The sequence below is a fragment of the Crotalus tigris genome, unplaced genomic scaffold (assembly GCF_016545835.1).
Source record: "Crotalus tigris isolate CLP2741 ecotype Arizona unplaced genomic scaffold, ASM1654583v1 scf7180000017952.28453644438:3035480, whole genome shotgun sequence".
NCBI classification, from domain to species: domain Eukaryota; kingdom Metazoa; phylum Chordata; class Lepidosauria; order Squamata; family Viperidae; genus Crotalus; species Crotalus tigris.
In genome coordinates, this window is record NW_024096741.1 from 621,691 (window position 1) to 641,923 (window position 20,233).

Below are 20,233 nucleotides of genomic sequence, written 5' to 3' on the forward strand. Positions count from 1 at the left end.
AAGGGAGGGAAGGAAGGAAAGGACAATGACAGACAGGGAAGGAAGAGAGAAACAGACAATGGGAGGGAAGGAAGGGAGGATGGGACAATGGGAGGAAGGGAGGAAAGGAAGGGTCCCACCCCCCTCCACCAGAGACCCCAGGATCCCCTGCACAGCCCCCCCCACCCCCCACGCGCTCTGCGACCTGAATGACGTTGAGCTAGCCACGTCTCCTGGCCATTGACTTCACTTATCAAGATGTAAAAAGTGATCACCTGACCCTGGGATGCTTTGACCATCATTAAGTATGAATCAGTTGCCAAGCATCCAAATGTAAATCACATAACCCTGGGGATATTGCAACAGTCATAAGTGTGAAAAATAGTCATAAATCACTTTTTAAAATGCCATTGTAACTTTGAATAGTCACTAAGTGAACTGTTATAAGTCGAGAACTACTTGTACTTTATCAGTTTTTCCCCTTTTTTTGGTCATCAAGTTTTTGATATCTTGCTAGTGGTGATACTCGAATATTGCCGTATCTTAAAAATGGTAAATTTGTGAAAAGGTTGAAAATCCTTGTACTAGAGTAAATAGGCTTTAATTATGGAGTATTTTGAATGAACATACGAGCTGAAAATTGATTGCCAAAAGCAGTGATGAGTATATAATAGAAATGAAGGAAGTGTAAGAATAAATAAAATGATTCAATTTAAATAAAAAGCGAGTTTGATTTATGTATGTTGGTGGTTTATATTTGGATAAATCTATAAGGTACTGTGGCAACATTAGAGGTGTGGATTAAATACAAAAGTGAATGATTCATACGAAGAAAATACACTGAAATGGTTTGATCACAGAGAAACTAGATAAAGATCAAATCAAAATGGCAAGCAAGAGTAAGTGGATCAAGAAGAAAAGTTTGCATGGAAGTCTTAAAAAAGTTGAGCTACTTCATTGAATGGCAGAGGGATGCTATGCTCATGCTTGCAAGACATCCAAAACACTTTTTTCCCACAATCCTACCAAGTGTTCCTTTTTATGCTTTTCTCTTTCCATTGCATATTATTTTTGTCATGTTTTTTAAGATTATAAATAATGGGCAGGAAGTCAATGTTCATTCTTTCAGGAAAGGTACACTGAGATTTCAATGAAAACCAAGAAAAATATTTCAAATAACTTCACCTCTCATATTTACCTGCTGCGAACCATTGAATCCAGTAGAATTTGTAAGTGAATTATTTCCAGCATATATTCCAGATGATGTTGTGAAACTGCTTCCTGAAATAAAACATTGAAGAGAAAGTATATAAATCTTTAGTATAACTACATTCAGTCAGATTAAAACATGCTGAACAGGGATATACAACACATTTTGAATTTGAAATTGAAAGATTGAAGAATAATCTCAAGATTAACATAGTTTTTCCAATCTTAATGGAAGTGTTGCAGTGCTGTTTTAACAACTCCATTTTGTGCTCAACATATTAGCCCCATTTGACCTCAAAATACCAGTTGCAAATCAGAAACAGAGCTGTTCAAAGCTCAGAATAGTAAGGTGACAACAATCTGTTCTGAGCTCAAGACAAAAAAATTAAGTTTAAAATACTTTGAATTCAAAATGTAGTGCATATTCCTAATATTTAGTTCAAGGACAGGACATAAATGAAAAAGCATCCCTTTCTTGCTTTTCCCACAGCTGGTAGTCAAATGACAGAAGTCTCTCTCTCTCTCTCTCTCTCTCTCTCTCTCTCTCTCTCTCTCTCTCTCTCTCTCTCTCTCTCCCTCTCCCTCTCCCTCTCCCTCTCCCTCTCCCTCTCTCTCTCTCTGTGTGGTAGTATGTATATGACATGCTTTTGACTTAAAACAGTAATTCAAGAAAAACAATGTGATTAGTCTGACTGGGTACATATTGGATGTAATATGAAAAGATTGTGTCAATATCACATGTAAAAATAGCTACAAACTATTTTAAATTAATTTCTGTTGATCCTGGAAGAAACTAGTTATCCAGAGTTTTAAATTTAAGCAGTTTAATATCACTACGTATACCTTCTTGCTATAGAAAGAGAAAGTTTTAGCTGAAGGCAAACCTGTGTCGTGTCTAATAGTGGCACAGAAAATTATAAATTATTTTAGTGTTATTGACTATATAGCCTTGGGCAGCACTTTTCTCTTTCTTAAGAAGTTACTGTTTCTCCTGATACACAAAGCATTATTACAGTACATGGCATTTCAAACAGAAAGGCTACTGACTAAAAGGGTCTGGATACTGCAATTCACTGTCAACTTTGTTTCCCAAATGGACAGATGGTCCTCTTGTTTTAATGTCTTTATCTAAAAAGCTGTATTTTCTTTTAAGCTCAAAAGCTAATTTGAACATATGGATACTTAGAAGGAAAACATGTGGAGGATGAATTTTAAAAAAAGCAATAAAGAAAAAAGCTGTAAGTGATAAAAATATTATATATACAGAAAAGATGCAGTAAATAACCCTTTAACTGTTTCATTCATTTGATAATCTTGTCAGATGGAATTATGAAAAGGAAAAAAATTTTAGTGGAACGATGATCAAAATTACCGGATGATCCATACATATATGGATCCCCCAATACTGTATTCTTGACACATATTAATAAACCTGAGTACAACTAACCAACATATATGCTTATTTAATATATTCATAATATGTGGAATTATATAGCAATGTAAAACATAACTATGTAAGAACTAAATAAAATGAGTATTTCTAATAGTATTTGTTACATCTTGATTAAGTTTTTTCTTGGGCTGGTTAATGACTGCAGTAGAGTTATTTAAGATTAATTTTTGAGAATATGCTTAATGGAGTCTTTGCAATACTTATAGTCTAAAGGACTATCAGCTTCAAAATAGGTCAAAAAATGAAAAAGCATTTTATTTTGACTGATGTAAGCCCCATTCACTTTATTTTTCCAAAACACTGAAAAACTCTGGAAGTGGCAAGATAATTTCAGTATTGTTTCTAGGGATTCAGAGACAGGAGTTATCCTACCATGGAGCAGCTTTGCACTGACTGGCTTCAGGGACTATTCCACTTTCCCCCCCTGTAACCTTCAAATATCCCATGCATTCACACATCTCTTTGGTGGCAAGAAGTATGAGTTTCACCCTCATCTGCAAATGATGGATCTCATTATTGGTGCTACTATATAATAGTATATGATACACCTTTATAGAGCAACTGAAATTACTTTTACAATGCATTGTTATAGATGCCCTTATCTTTATCTATTCCTACATAATCACTTTTCTTTAAGCTCAATTTGATTTGCTCTGAGGTTAAAATTTACAGAATTACATCTGAAGCACTGTATATATCAGCGGTTCTCAACCTATGGGTCACGACCCCATTTGGAGTCGATCGACCATTCCTTGGGGGTTGCCAAACAAGGCGATCCGCCATTTTTCCTCCTCAGGGGGCGGTGCCGCGCATGCGTGCCATGCATGGGGGCGGCACCCCCATGTGCGCGGCGCTGCGCATGCGCGGCATGTTTGTGTGATGGGGGTCGCCGTCACACAAACGTTGAGAACCACTGGTATATATAGTCTCTCAAGATTCATCAATTAATAATAATTTTAAAATGCATATTAATTAGTAAATGCATTTCAGTATATTTCACAAAATCATTAATAAATGCATGAAGCAACCCATGTCTCATTTAGGCTTCATTAGTGTGAAAGAGAAAATTAATATTAATATCCAAGCATTGCTACAATATCTAGGCAATTATTACAATAACTGTCAAATAATTCTTGATTAAAATTCCTTTAACTATTAATACTTTTGGAACTGTGCAACGGTCCAACATATATTCATAAAAAGTGCAAAAAAGCCAATGACAACTATTACTGCATCTAGAGTAGCATATTATAAAGAATGGTTTTTTAATGTTATAGCTATTACTGACTGCTACAGAGAATGAGTAAGACTCACAAAAAGTGTAAGAAATAGAAAAAGGATTTCTGAAATCTGTATCCAGGCCACTAGAGTAGAAATTCTTTCATGTTTGCCACATCTTATCAAGGTTTATCATGACATAAAAGTTTACTGCTCTTCCATTAGTCATTAAGAGCCTACAAAAATAGTAACTACTGTATTCTAAAATACAAAATCTTTATTGTAACATTAAATATTATACAGCTTTGAAAACCAAAGATATGTTTTAGAAGGGGCGTTGACTTACCTGAACGCCTTTTCTCAGCACGGAGATGGATAATCCACGCAGTGGGTTGAGACTGTATTCCTGGCCAATCAGATCAGTCAGCCAAAGTTGCCACGCCCCGTCTTGGACCATGATCCTTTAGTCTTGACTCGAGCGCAGCCATTAACTGACAGTAAGACGTTTTGGCTCCACTAAATATACCCTATTATTCTAGTCTATAAGGGTGGGTGTGGATTATCCATCTCCGTGCTGAGAAAAGGCGTTCAGGTAAGTCAACGCCCCTTCTCCAGCACTGGAGATGGATAATCCACGCAGTGGGACATACCAAAGCCTATTGTCCCTTGGGTTGGGGAATAGACTGGTCCCGTGTGCAACTTTGGTCTAGCACCTGCTGGAGAACCCTCCTACCGAAGGAGGCCTCTGCAGAGGAGTACCTGTCGATTTTGTAATGACGAATGAATGGAGAGGGCGAGGCCCAAGTGGCTGCCCTGCATACCTCTTCAATAGAAGCCTGCATGGCCCATGCTGCTGAGGTGGCAGCACTCCTTGTGGAATGGGCTGTGATATGCTTGGGGACTTGCAAGGACTCCGCCTGGTATGCCCCCGTGATGCATGCCCTAATCCACCTACCGATGGTAGAGGACGAGACCTTCCGGCCCCTAGTAGCAGGGTGGAAGGATATGAAAAGCGCTTCCGAGCGTCGGAATTCCGCTGTGCGTGAAATGTAATGTCTTAGTGCCCTGCGTACGTCCAAGGTGTGCCATTGTTGTTCCAGGGGATGAGCTGGGTTTGGACAGAAGTCTGGTAGGACTATTTCCTGTGATCTGTGAAAAAGGGAGTTGACCTTTGGAATGAATGAAGGGTCTATTCTTAGGACTACCTTGTCCCTGTGAAAATGGCACAGGTCCTTCCTCATTGAGAGAGAAGCTAACTCGGATATCCGCCGAGCTGACGTGATGGCTACCAAGAATGCTACCTTATGGGTCAGATAGCGAATGTCACATGTTTTGAGTGGTTCGAAGGGCGCTCTGGTAAGAGCTTGTAGTACTCGTGGTAGTTCCCACGATGGATACCTGTGCACGGTTGGCGGTCTGATGTTTGCAGCCCCCTTGAGGAAGGATCGTATTAAGGGATGCTTGCCCAAGGATTCACCGGGGCTGGCAGAAAGTATAGTTGAGAGGGCGGCGATTTGCCTGCGCAGTGTGTTTGGCGAGAGGTCCCTCTCTAGGCCATCTAGTAAAAATTCTAGGATCTTGGGAATTGTGATCCCTTCGAGTAACAATTCCTGTTTAGAGCACCATGATTGGAAGCTTCTCCACGTGGCCTCGTAGATACGGTTCGTGGAGGGGCGCCTTGATGCCTGTATGACCCTAATTACACCCTGTGAGCAAGCCCCCTTGGCTAAAATTGACCGTTCAAGAGCCAGACGGCTAGTTGTAGCCATTGTGGCTCTGGGTGGGAGATCTCCCCCTGCTTGAGGGAGATCCTCTCCGGAGGAATCCGCCATGGATTCGTGCAGGAGAGACTCCTCAAGTCTGCGAACCAAGGTCTCCTTGGCCAATAAGGGGCCACAAGGATTACCTCGGCCCTTTCCCGCAGAATCTTGCGTACTACCGCCGGAAGGAGAGGTAAGGGTGGAAACGCGTACAGGAGCCCCCTTGGCCATGGGCTCCGTAACGCGTCCGTCTGCTCTGCTCCCTTGGATGGGAATCGGGAGAAGAAGCGAGTTAGGTGGGCATTGGAAGGAGAGGCAAAAAGGTCCACCTGGGGAAGCCCGAAGTGGTGACAGACCTCCCTGAAGATCCTCGGGTGTAGTTGCCACTCCGAGTGATCTATTGTTGATCTGCTCAACAGATCTGCTTGGATGTTTGCCTCCCCCGATATGTGGTCGGCCTTTATGGAGGCCAGATTTTGTTCCGCCCAGGCCCCCAGTAGGAGGGCCTCGGCCGAGAGCGAGCGAGAGTGTGTGCCCCCCTGACGGTTTATGTGGGCCTTGGCTGTCACGTTGTCCGTCAGGACCAGTACGTGCCTGCCTTTTATGCTGCTGTGAAAATGCCTTAACGCTAGGTGAATAGCCCGCAGCTCGAGCCAGTTTATGTTGTGTCGGAGATCCACCGCTGACCAGCGGCCCTGTGTCCACTTGGTCCCCAAGTGGCCTCCCCAGCCGAATAAGCTCGCATCTGTTGTGACTACTACTCTGTCTGGTTCCCTGAAGGGGGACCCCCTGAGGAGAGCTGGAGATAGCCACCACCTGAGGGAGTGTCGTACTCTCAGAGGTATGCCTACCCTCTTCCGGGATGCACTGATTTGTTGTCTCTGAAACGGGAGCATGAACCATTGCAGTTCTCTTGAGTGCAGCCTTGCCCAAGGAACTATTGCTATGGTCGATATCATCTTCCCTAGCAGCTGGGAGAGGCAGACCAGCGTCACTGACTGCCCGCGGCTTACCTGTTTTACGGCTTTCTTTATGCTGCTGAGGCGTTCCTGTGATAGGTACACCTTGCATTCCTTTGTGTCTATGACCGCTCCCAGGTGGAGTATTCTCGTAGTTGGGGTTAGATGGCTCTTTGGAAAGTTCACCGAGAAGCCGTGGTCCTGCAGCATTTTTATCACTAACTTTAGGTCCGCCCGAGACTGCTGGGCGGACGATGACTGGATTAGAATATCGTCCAGGTAGCACTGGACTCTGACTGGTACGTTTCTTAGTTGTGCTGCCAGAACCGCCAGAATCTTGGTGAACACCCTGGGCGCTGATGACAGGCCGAATGGAAGTGCCCTGTATTGAAAATGGTGCCCCCTGTAGGCAAACCGTAGAAAGCGGCGGTGAGCCAGAGAGATAGGGATGTGCAAGTATGCCTCCGTGAGGTCGATCGATGCCAGAAAATCCCCTTTCCTTACGCTTCCAAGGATGGAGCGTAGTGTCTGCATTTTGAATTTGCGGTATTTTATGTAGAAATTTAGCCTTTTCAAATCCAAAACGGCTCTCCAACCCCCTGAGGGTTTTGGGACCGCGAAGAGGATAGAATAAAACCCCTGGTCTCTCTGGTTCATAGGCACCGGCTCTACGGCCCGTATGTTTAGAAGGTGCTGAACGGCCTCGTTCATGAGCCTTCTCTTTGTTGGGTTTGTGGGACAGGGGCACGGGCGGAAGCGGTTCGGGGGCTTTGAGAGAAATTCTAGAGATAGACCATGACGTATGGTGTTCCTGACCCATACGTCCGTGGTGGTCTCTTCCCACTGGGGAGCAAACCCTGCTAGTCTGCCCCCTATGGGAAGGTCTGGGCGGGAGTCATCTGGTACGGCGGAAGGGGCGGTTGTTCCCCCGAAAGGGCCGTCTTCCCTGTGTTTGCCTATGTCTTGTGTTCTGTCTGTCCCCCTGTCTTTCCCTATCCTGTCTAGCTTGGAAGGGTTGGGAATTTTGAAAGTAGTTGACCCTGGCTTCCGTACGAAAGGATTGTTTCCTTCCCCAGGAGCCGGGTCTCTTGTCCTGCCTTTTAAGCATGTGTTTAAGGACCTTGCGCTTGTCCTTGTTCTCTGTCAGGTATGGCGTTAGTGCCTCACCAAACAGCTTTGCCCCTTGGTACGGAGCCGAAGCCAATTTCCACTTGGATTTGGTATCCGCCTGCCAGTTCTTTAGCCAGAGGATGCGCCTGCTCGTGTTGTTTGCCGCCATTGCCTTGGCTGAAAACTTGGTCGCTAAAAGTGTTGCGTCCGACGCATATTCCGTGGCCGCTACCATTTTGCTGAGTTCCTGGTGAGTGCGTATATCCTCCATGGGAACCCGGCCCTGTAACTCACGGAGCCAACAAAGTGTGGCTCTGGAGAAAAAGGACGCAGAGGTAGACGCCCTGGTAGCCCAAGCTATTGCCTGGTGCGTTCTCCTGTAGTTGGACTCACTCTTTCGGTCCTCGGCTTTAAGAGCCTCAGCAAAATCTCCTGATATGGCCGTGTCCGATATCAGGGGACCTATGGGTTCGTCCACCACCGGCACCTCCAATGTTCCCTCTAGCTCCCTTGCTACGTTAAATAGCTTCCTCTCCGCATTGCTAGGAAGCGGTAGGGAGGTTGGCGCTGCCCACTGTTTCCTTATTGTGTTTAGGAACATGGTCGGGCATGGTATGCGGTGTTGAGTGGTTACCTTTTCGGCGAACGTCGGCTCAGCCTCCGTGTCAACTGTGACAGGCTCCGCTGGTGTCCCATGCCCCAGATGGGCTGTGGCCTCAGCCTTGCGCAGAATAGTAACAAAAAGAGAAGGGTTAAACAGGCCGCTGAAGGACGGCCCTTGAGGTGAGGTGTCCTCCTCCTCCTCAGACATTTGAATCCCTTGTGACGTACCTGGCTGGTCCAGGTAAGCTTCCTCAGAGACCGACGAGTCTGAGATGGAGGAGAGGTCCTGATGGTCCTCCGTTTCCTCCCGATGCCTCGTTCTAAGTCCTAGAGGCTTGGCTTTTGAAGTTTGAGCCCTGGCCTCAAATGCACGGTCCACTGCCTGTGCTATTAGGGTAGCTAGCAGATCCCCTGTCAATGCAGGAGGAGTGACCATTGCCTGCGACCCTGCAGGTGCTGTGGTTAGCATGGTCCTCGGGGTTTCCTGTAACCTCCGTGGGGAGGGGGATCGGGAGAGCGATGAGAATTTGCCTATCCCACCCTCTGTTTGGGACTGTGATGAGTTCCCTAATGACCAAATGGCCCGTGGGGATGAAGGGAGACCCAGCGGTAGGTCAGGACCTATTCCCCCATTCTGCCTATTTTCAATTCTGGCCCTTTTCTGGGCTCTGTCGAACTCTTTTTCTAGGGCTTGGTGTCTTCTGATTGCCTGTTTGTCAGCCTTCTTTGATGACTTCCTTGCAGCCTTTCTAGGGGCTGCAGAGGATTCCGAATCCTCTGAAGCAGGTGCTCCAGAGGATGAAGGCGGGGCTCCAGTGGAGGGAATGATTGCTTCCTCCATTCTCCACTAACGCTGGGCCGCGATAGGGGGGACCCAGGTAGTAGGAGAGCTCCAACTTTGAGTAAGGACAGGCGCACTACTGGGGGCGTCTGGAACTCAGGAGCAGACTCTGCAAAATTGTCAGAGTTAGTCACTGTGCACGGATAAGAACAGGCACGCTAATGGGAATGCCTGGAACCCGGCTTGACTATGGTGGGTAAGGACAGGCACGCGACTGGGGATGCCTGGAACCCACCACTAAATCCAGAGGCGTACGGGCCACTAATGGGGGACCCGAAGTCTGGGAGGAGCCAAAGGCAACTAAACACAGTTAGTTATGAAAGGTTCTTATTTACTTTAGGTAGAAGACACCAAGTCCTGGAACCAGTAGCTATGTGTCTGATTTGAATGTCTCTGAATGAATAATAGATGCTTTAGTACCCCAGTACTGCTTGCCTATTAATTCACTCCAGCGGCTGAACCTAGCTTTCTTAAGGAACTTTAACTCCCCTGTTTGGACAAAAAATATGGCCGCCGCTGCCAGGAAACTACTGCGCATGTGTTAACAAGGCTGCCTATGCCACGTGCGGTTGTAACAAAGAGCTGCGCGTGCTTCCAGCTGTGCAGACAATGGCGCCTCGTTTAAAAAATCCTGAGCAGCCTGGAGTGAAAAGACTGCTCCTTCGCACGCCAGCTGTTTCCCTTAATCAATCTCCCTCCCAGCATGCGTCCCCTTTGTCCTCCGCTTCCCTTGCTAACTGCTTGCCTTTCTGTCTTTTTTTTTTTTTTTTTTTGTTTGTTTTAAACGCGAGGGGTTGCCCGAGCCTCCCCGTTTGTTTAAGGCGGCTGCCGGCTGCTGGAAGGTGGCTGGGGTTGGTTAGGGAGGGGAGTTAGGGATTTCCCCCTTTTAAGTGGGGGTGGTTTCCCCTGTAGGAATCTGACTTCCTGAGTTTTACAATTTAGCAAGGAAATTTTTGAGTGGTCAATTAAATTGAATTAAATTATCTCTAATTAACTTTTAAACTAAGCAATTTCAGCTACTAGAAAAAATCCCCCCTAATGGAAAGGAACTATACCTGCCCAGGAGCCAAAAGTTGTAGATGTCTCGCATGGCCAGATCAGTCAAGACTAAAGGATCATGGTCCAAGACGGGGCGTGGCAACTTTGGCTGACTGATCTGATTGGCCAGGAATACAGTCTCAACCCACTGCGTGGATTATCCATCTCCAGTGCTGGAGAAATGAAACATGCTCAGTTGCTGGCACCTGGAAAATGCTGAGATCATCATCATTTATATGCAAAGAGATTTTTGCTCATTACTTCCATAAAAAATACCCCAGTAGTTTATATTATTTTGTAAAAGTAAAAAGTTGAGGTTTGAAGTTGATATTCGACTTTACTGCACCAAAGGAAGTCGGAAGTCAGTGCCTTTTTTCTCCCTTACTTCACTTCCATATCTTTTCTGCTATTTACTTTCATTGCATTGTATATGATAAACTAATAAAACTTTACATTAAAAAATATCCCACTAGTTATATGTTTGTTACACACTCCTTGGGCTATAGAAATATCTATGATTAAGGTCCAAAATATATGAAACAAAAATCAGCACTTGTGTTTTAAGGCAAAACTACCATGGACAGACAGCATTATAAATGTATAATTAATTGCTGTTTGTATTTTTCTTGTTTTTAAGGTACTTATGACAACCTTAGTTTTCACAATATCATCCCCATAATATATGCCTAAATAATACATATATATTTGGAGTTATTTCTAAAACACCATGCAAGCAGTATTATATTCAGCTTTCAATGTGGTGTGATATAGTTTCTTTAACAGTAGTCAAATACAACAATTATTTAGGCATATAGTGGAATATATGTCTGCCTGTATAATAACATACACATACCTTTTACAGTAAGTCTTTAATGAGAAAAACAGAATAAGCAAACAACTTATTATTTTGGAATATTAACACAAACAATGAGAAATATAATTATCCATGAGAGGTTGGATTAAATGACCTACAAGGTCCCTTCCAACTCTGTTATTCTAAGTCATATGACAAAATATTCATTTGAATATCATGATGGAAGCCATAACCATGACTTTTGACATGCCTTTGACATTTAGTGTCCTAATTTCTAATTATAACCCAAACTACCCACATTGTCCTCTACAAGTAGCCCCCGACTTATAATTATTTGTTTAACAATGATTCAAATTTGGAACAGCTTCGAAAGAGGGGACTTATAACCAATCTTTAAAGTTGTGACTGGGGCATCAGCCTGCGCTCCTATGATCGCAGTTTTAGCATTTGGTAACCAGCCTGCATTTATGACAGTTTTATCATTTTGCAGCTATGTGATTGCAAATTATGACCTTCTCAGTTGGCTTTCAATAAGCAAAGTCAAATGGAGAAGCAGAATTTACTTAATGATGCACTATTCAGTTAATTATCATCATCATTTGCTTAACAACCAAGTGATTTGCTTAACAACAATAAAAATGGTTGTAAAAATTGGTCTCGTCATGTGATGACTCACTTAATGGTATTGCTTATTGATCAAATTTCCAGTTCCATTTGTAGTTCAAAGTTGATGACTACCTGTACATGCTAATATGTTTGACTCTCTCGACTAGTTTCCATGTTAATTATTATAATTATAAATTCCTATGTTGGGATCAACTATTAAGATTCACATTTTATGTATTACATGAACTTGGTACAAAATTAGTAATAACTATAATAACATAAAAAATGATAAAGAACACAAACCACAGGGATTCATCATTGATTGCACTAAAATATTATTATTTGCTTTTACACAAAGCTTTAATAAAATGGTTAAAGTCAAAAATTATCAAAATAAACATGAAACTAAACCTGGATTTTCTACCTCAGGGGTCCCCAACACCTGAGCCGTGGCCCATTATTGGGCTGTGGCATATTTGGAATCAGGCTGCATGAGCAGCTGGGGTAGCTCAACTCCTGTCCCCCCCCAGACATGCCGCCAAGCCCCAAAAGTTGGGGGCCGCTGGTCTACCTGACAATTTCAAAGGCAAGAATATTAACTTGTCAGTGTTATATTAGAATTTAAATTTTGGGTTGTTTTGTACTGATGACTGACATAAATTGATCATTTCCTGTTGCAGAGTAACATGATATCATCTAGTAACCATAGGACAAGGATTAATAGATTTATCAGACTGGGATTAATTTCTGGTGAGGCCTACTGAATTCATTAGTATTTACTATAAATGTCAGACTGCAGCAACTTATCAATATTTACGATTCTCTTATTTGTTTCAATTAAGCTTGCTTCCTAAATATATAATTTAAAATTGCAAGCCAATGAATGGATATCAATACCCTAATAATTTTCCAGAAATTATTAACAACCCAGTTTTCCCCCAGATTTGGGGAAAGGATGGCTGAAGAGCCTCATAGTTTTTATTCTTTTGTAATTATAATTATAATAATAACAACAATAACAACAATAAAGTTGAAAAGGACCTTGGATTAAATCTAGTCATCTAGTCCAACTCCCTGCTCAGGCAGGAAATCCTATACCATTTCAGACAAATGACTGTCCAGTTTCTTCTGAGGCTGTGTTCTAATTGCTTTTGAGGATTTTGCCATGTTGTTTTTCTTTTCCTTTTATCTGTGTGGTGCCCCAAATCACTAATAATTCAGATGGCCTCTAAATAGAATAAATAAATAAAAATAAAACTAGTGTGTTTGTATATACTTATCCATGTGAGTTTATAGACTTTCTTAATCTTAAAATGATGTGCATGCATGTGAATATGCCCACTTAGAACTGTCAAAGAGAAAGAAACACAGTTTACCAAGTGTTTCATTCATGTAAACGTGTGTCACATATCTCTTTTGAATGACTGAAACTGATCTATAATTATAATTCTTTAGGCCTCACATAAATACCTTTCTGTTCTCCTAGCTTGTAATCATTCTGAATAGACATTATAAGACTTGTGATCTGTAAAGCACCAGTGTTGTGTGGGCTGACATGTTTTAAATAATAAAAAAGTTATATATCTTTGAAAATGTTTGCTAGTTATTCAAATTGTATTTAGCGTTCACAAGGGATAAAAAAAATCATATATTAAGAACAAAAATAGTACAACACATTCATTACCAGTTGCGACCTTACCTAGACCGGGAGGGTCTCCTTACAGTCACTCATGCCCTTGTCACCTCACGTCTGGACTACTGCAACGCACTCTACATGGGGCTACCCTTGAAAAGTATTCAGAGACTTCAGTTGGTCCAGAATGCAGCCACGCGAGTGATAGTGGGTGCTTCTCGATACACCCACGTTACACCTATCCTCCGTGAGCTGCACTGGTTGCCTATTGGTCTCCGGGTCCAATTCAAGGTGTTGGTTATTACCTTTAAAGTCCTATATGGCTCAGGGCCAGGCTATCTGCGAGACTGCCTACTACCTCATAGTTCCTTTCGTCCGGTTAGATCCCACAGGCTGGGCCTCCTTCAGGTCCCGTCGGCCAAGCAGTGCCATTTGGCGGGGCCGCGGAGGAGGGCTTTCTCTGTGATGGCACCCACGTCTTGGAACCAGCTCCCCCCGGAGATTAGGACCGCTCCCACCCTGTTGGTTTTCTGTAAGCTGCTTAAGACCTGGCTTTTCCGACAGGCCTGGGGTTTATAAAATCTGACCCCTGGATGACTCTTATTGTACTGTTTGTTTTGTCATGTTTTAGTGTTTTTATTGTTAGCCACCCAGACTCCTGCGGGAGTGGGGCGGTTTATAAATTTTAAAAATAAAAAATAAAATAAAAAATTAGTACTTACACTTTTAATCTGTCATGTTGTTATTTAGCAAACGTAGAATAATTATATGATAAAGTCATTGTGCTCAACAAGATTAAAGCAGCAATTGTATATCAGAGATAAAAAATATAGTTTAACCTTAATACTTGATCATCATCTTCAGCATTAAAATTTACTATTATTTCAGAAAGTATTAACCTTGCTTTCCAGCTAAGGATTCTGTATATGTTTTCTAAAAGATAAGCTCGACCTCCATTAATATGTTAAAGTTTCTGTCCTTCATAACAATTGTGTAAGTGTTGAGGTTGTCCCACTTTAAATTTATAGAGATTATGTTTCTTTCCATTTGTTATTTCAAAAGAATACTATTTTTAAAAAATACTGGCATAAAAATATACAGTTTATTAGAAAAAATGTACACTATTGAAGTTAATAACATTTAATCAGTAATATTTTATACTTAAACAAATTCCAAAGCTGTCTTCCAACATTAACTAGATTGTACTGACAAGTTAATTTGAGAGATTATTTTAAATTTTTAATAACAAACCCATACTTATGAATACAACTGTCTCAAACTTAGATTTATATTCTTGAAAATTTTTCCACATTATTGTATTTTATTGTGATGGAGAAGTAGACTTTAAGAAACATTTTTGAACCTATTGATATTCCAAAATCACTAAAATTGGTGAATGCTTATTCACAAATTGTATTCAGACGTTCAGACACAAGAACAATGAACTGGCAATAAGCCCTGCCCACCTACAATTTATATATGTACAGATGGTGTAGCAGTCAAAAACACATATAAAAATGTTTATGTTTTGATTTCCAGACAATAAAAAACCTGTACTGTCACTGTTTCTGCTCAGATGGAGGCTAGAATATTTACAACCCACAATTCCTTTAAAGGTATTTTCATCATAAATATCTATGTTGTATTCATATAATAATTTATACAATGTGTGCATAGTCAGGGGCTTATGTGGAATGACTAAAATGCAAAATATATAAATGTACAACTGTCATCAACTGATTCACTGAATGAATTGAAGTCCTGAATTTAATAAATCAAAACAATATGTTAAAACCAAATGAATTCTAATCATTTATACAGACCTTGCATCTGGTAACTGTATGGAGCCTGTCCTGGTTGAGGAGCGCTAAAGCTTGCACTGTAGCTCAGAAAGCCTGTCTGACCAGGTGACTGTGTTTGTGTCAATCCACCTTCTGTCTTGATGCCTGCCCACAATGCACCTAAATCAGTTAGTGATAGCAAAGCTATTTGTTCATTTTCAACACTTAGAGGGCATTAATAAATCACATAATGATCCATGCATTAAACCACAATTCATCATTTAAATTACATCATTGTAATTTAAATACTTAATCTACAGTAATCTAGTATGATCAACAAATCCTAGATTATATTATGTACAGTGCAATTCTATGAATGTCTACTAAGAAGCAACTTCAATTGAGTTCAGTGGGGCTAGTCTGAAGAATGATCATAGAATTTCAACATAAAATATTACATTTATGCCCTTTAGAATTTGGTGGGTTTAATTGTTGAGTAAGTAAAAAACAAGGGCCTTGTGAATACAGATCTTACTCAAATGTTTCTCTATATAGAAAGAAACACGATGGACAGCATGAAGTAGAAATAACAAAGCATCGTTTTAGTTTAAAAGCATGAAGTATCTGATGAACTTTTTCTCTCTCATTCCAACTGATATAAAGTGTTTCCAATTAAACACTTTATGACTAGAAACTGATAAACACGAAGTAGTAGTAAAAAAGAAGAAAGATGGAAGATATGTGGTTCTAAATTGAAGCTCATAATAAGGGATTTATCTTGAATTAAAACTGATTTTCCTAAAACTTAAATATTATAAATATAAGAATGATCTACTAACAGAAATAAATTCAACATTTTGATTTAGTTTATGAACTTTAGTATGATTAACTTATAGATTAAACAATGTTTGTATTTATCAATTGCAAGGATCAATGTATACACATTTAAGTTTTCTGCAGTTAGCACTGCTTCTAACATCAAATTATGACAAAAGAGCCATTTAAAAGAAGGGCGTCTTTTTCAGCCTGGAATGGACTTAAGAATACATGTCCGTTGGGGCTGTGCCAGGATTCAAAATAATTGGGAATATATGCTTCAAAACCATCTCTGCTGTTCATTAAAGCAACTTTCTTAACTTTACAGTCTTTTCTTCAAATTTTTCAGGAAGAGATTAAAATAAACCAAATAGGGTTTAAATACTTACTAAAATGAAAATTCATATCCTATCCCAAAAATGTTCACCCTTATTAAATTAAAAAAAATATTTGCAAATATAGAGATGCACTCTAGAGAAACTTTCTTCTCCAGCATAACAATATTATAATAATAATAATAATAATAATAATAATAATAATAATAATAATAATAATAATACCAGGTGGTCCACTGTTTCTTCGGCCGCCTATGCAAAGAAGCTGAAGAAACAGTGGACCACCTGGTAAGCTGTTGCAAGAAGATTGCACAGACTGACTACAAGCAGCGGCATGACAAAGTAGCAACAATGGTGCATTGGAAGATCTGCAAAAAATATCATTTGCCTGTAAGCAAAAAATGGTGGGATCATAAATTAGAGAAAGTCATTGTTGTTGTTGTTGTTAATTGCAAACTCGTGTCCGACCCATCGTGACCCCATGGACAATGTTCCTCCAGGTCTTCCTGTCCTCTACCATCTTCTGGAGTCCATTTAAGTTCACACCTACTGCTTCAGTGACTCCATCCAGCCATCTCATTCTCTGTCGTCCCATTCTTCTATTGCCCTCAATCTTTCCCAGCATTAGGCCCTTCTCCAGTGAGTCCTTCCTAAATTAAACTGCTCTGGGACTTCAGAATTCAAACAGACAAGCACCTGCAACATAACACCCCAGACTTAACAATTGTCGATAAGAAAGACAAAAAAGTCTGGATAGTGAACGTGGCAGTGCCTGGAGACAGCAGAATAGACGAGAAAGAACTGGAGAAGATAACAAAATACAAAGACCTACAAATAGAAATAGAAAGACTGTGGCAAAAGCAAGCAAGGGTAGTACCAATAGTCATAGGCTCCTTGGGTGCAATCCCAAAACAACTGGAGCACCACTTGAACACCATTGGCATTGACAAATTCGCTATTAGTCAATTGCAAAAGGCAGCCTGACTAGGAACTGCTTCCACCCTGCGACGATATCAAACATCCACATCTGCCTATCCCAGGTCCTGGGTAAGGACTCTATAAGTAGACAAAATGCCAAATCCAGTCTGAACATCTGGCTGACTGTGCGATGATCAATAATAATAATAATAATAATAATAATAATAATAATAATAATAATAAAAAAAGTTGGAAGGGATTTGGAGGTCATCTAGTCCAACCCCCTGCTCAGGCAGGAAACCCTATACTATTTTGGACAAATGGCTGTCCAGTCTCTTCTTAAAAAATATAGACATTTTTTTTAAAAAAGTCCTATTTATGCAGAGTCAGTCTAAAGATATGTTAAGATGTCTTTAGTTAAGATTATCAAACTATTAGCCATAATATTTGACTATTCTTTTCCAATTTTAGGGACTGCAAGAAAAATCTGTACTGGAAAGTAGTTATGTATTCTTGAGACTTGGAAATGCTTTATGAACTTTTATGTATTGCAGCCTTGTACATGACTTTCACTTTGTGGTTGGTTTCCATACCACAAGTCATTGTATTACATTGCAAAAACAATCTATTTGGAATAAATAAATATAATGACTTGACATACAGAGGAAGCTCATCAAGTGGATCATGCCAATATTGTTTCAAGCTATACATGAGCTATTTTTGTGTTATGAATAGGCCTGAAAGCTTCTTCTCCTTGAGGCTTATTGAAAAAGGAAAGCTGACATTATGGAAATATTACATACAGCACTGGTGTAAATTTTTATATGATCCTGTTAGTCTATGGGATGGCTTTATTTTAAAAGAGTTTCTTAATATTTTACTCTCTTTATTTATCTTTAGAAGAAAAAAATATAAATGATATTATTCAATTTTGGTAATGATAGTAATGAGAATTATGAGGATCTACATATGCATATTGAACCCTAATATAAATAAAATGAAGGTCCATTAAATATGTGAAAGCAATGATATAAAGAAAAATACTGTGGAAACATTATAGATCAGAATGCTATAGACTTCAATCATCTCTATTAACATTCCCCATTTAGCAATACTATATTACATAATGGGGGAATGGAAAGAATCCATTCAAAAATGCACCACACTAAGGTACTCCAAAGTAGGCTGATATGTATGTAATTAAGATTTAAGAGTGGTTACACTGATTTTATTTTGTATTAAAAATGTATATTAAAATAACCCCACCTTTTTTTGTTTGACTATTGTACTGTATAAAATTTGTTTTCATCCAGAAGTAATATATCTATAACCATTGGTGATATTTATTTTCCAAGGTATTTTAAGTGACTCAGCAGTCTTTCAATATATTTAGGTCATAGATCAATCCCAATTAATTGACATAAGTAATGGTGCTTAAGTAAAGCTGTTAAAGCCTGTGTCCGCTATTGGTGGTCAGCTGCAAAGAAAGTTTGCAGTTCAAGATTAACTAGGAAAAATCTGTTCTGCATTTATTACATTTTAAAATCTCAAAATCTTTCTATCATTTTAAAAAAGAAATCTGAATTTTAGTAAGCTATTTAGAAAAGAGGTAGCAACTTGGTACAGGCATAGTATATATATTATACTTTGTAACTTCTATTATTGCATATTACTGATGTTCTTGCATTGAGTGTGGCTTTTATTTACCATTTAGCACAGCCTGGCTGCAGCAAATTATAAATTCACATCTAAACAAATAGAATTGGGGTTGTATAAACCTTTCAGAAAATGTTAAAATGTTAAAACAATTGCATCTTTTGATAGGTTTGCACAACTGGGATGTCATATGCTACCTATCTCTATATATGCAAAAAGGACTGGCATCAACTTCCTAGAAAAAGATGCAGCTGCTTTAACAATTCAAAAATGCATGTATTTGCACAACTTCTTTCAAACAATATACACAGCTTTAGTGATTACTTCAATTTAGCACCATAACTTGATTCAATGTATAGATTTAAAATACTCAAGCCTAACTAAAATCTTTTTAAAGTTTTACAGTTATATTTTTAAAGTCAAGTTCTTTTTGTACCTTTAAAATAATATTTGCAAATTGTGTCAGCTGGTTAAATAACATTCTGCTTATCCCTCTGTAATAGGGATACCTGTTGCCATTTTCCAGTTTCACTCACCATATGATGGGATTCCATAGTGTTGACCAGGCTGTGGGTATGCTGAATAAGTAGAAGCTTGTTGCATTCCAGTGGTAAACTGTGTCTGCCCATAGGCAGCCATAGTTTGCGAAGAAGGGGTAGGGAGAATATGTGGGTATGGTCTGCTGTTACATGCAAAAATGATAGAAAATAGAAAAAAAATCTTTGCATTAAAATAACAATGATATATTGGTAAAAGTATTATCTAAACATTTTAGTGATATATGAAAGTATATTAATATAGTTCTATAACTAAAGATTTATTTTGTTATTTTGAAGTTCATTCTTTTGCAATAGGAAACTGATTTTAACTACAATTTAACAGATGGAGTCAATCACAGCAATAAAAAGCTGGATATAACTTTTCTTTTTCAATTTAAAATAAAGATATCTTACTTGGAAGGATATAGCTGAGGTGAGGAAAACTGGTGAGTTTGTCTTGGGCTGAAGCCACTGCTCCCAATTGCTATAGGGAAGGGGGGGGGGAAGCACATGGAAATGTAAGCACATATACAGAACATATCTAATCTAAATATTATTTTTGTTAGAGAACTTTAGACATTTAATTAAACTAATATCAAGTGGTAATTTATTAAAGTCAGACTAGCATGACAACTTCCTGTATCTTTATTACAAATTACATTTTTTCAATTGCTCCTAAGGGATCATTCATAATTTTTACCTCCTGTCATACTTGGCTCTATTTAATTAATGTTGAAGTTACTTTTTTTCTTTCAACTTCACTCTTCCTTAATACTCTACATTTTATATGAGTGATATTTTAATCAGAAGCTAATTATCTTTAACTAACAATCTGATTTCCTTTTCCTCTCTCACATGCTAAAAACCTAGAGCTGAAATTAAACATTTATTAATGTAAATGAATGATATCTTTAAAATCTTGACTTCAACAAATTTATACAACTCAGGATGTTCTTTATATCACT

General features: G+C 39.6%; 1 protein-coding gene across 24 annotated transcripts in view; it reads right to left on the reverse strand.

Annotated features, from left to right (window-relative positions):
• EYA1 (EYA transcriptional coactivator and phosphatase 1) overlaps nucleotides 1-20,233 on the reverse strand; it is a 90,537-nt gene that overhangs the window by 42,593 nt on the left and 27,711 nt on the right. For 10 of the 24 annotated variants that reach the window (XM_039345413.1, XM_039345417.1, XM_039345411.1 and 7 more), the window contains 4 exons: nucleotides 19,683-19,752; nucleotides 19,266-19,411; nucleotides 15,047-15,184; nucleotides 1,178-1,260 (listed from right to left, as the gene is read on the reverse strand). In XM_039345413.1, coding sequence (XP_039201347.1) covers nucleotides 1,178-1,260; nucleotides 15,047-15,184; nucleotides 19,266-19,411; nucleotides 19,683-19,752 — 437 coding nt within the window. The remainder of the gene's footprint in view (nucleotides 1-1,177; nucleotides 1,261-15,046; nucleotides 15,185-19,265; nucleotides 19,412-19,682; nucleotides 19,753-20,233) is intronic. The other 14 variants (XM_039345424.1, XM_039345420.1, XM_039345415.1 and 11 more) reach the window with 3 other exon arrangements.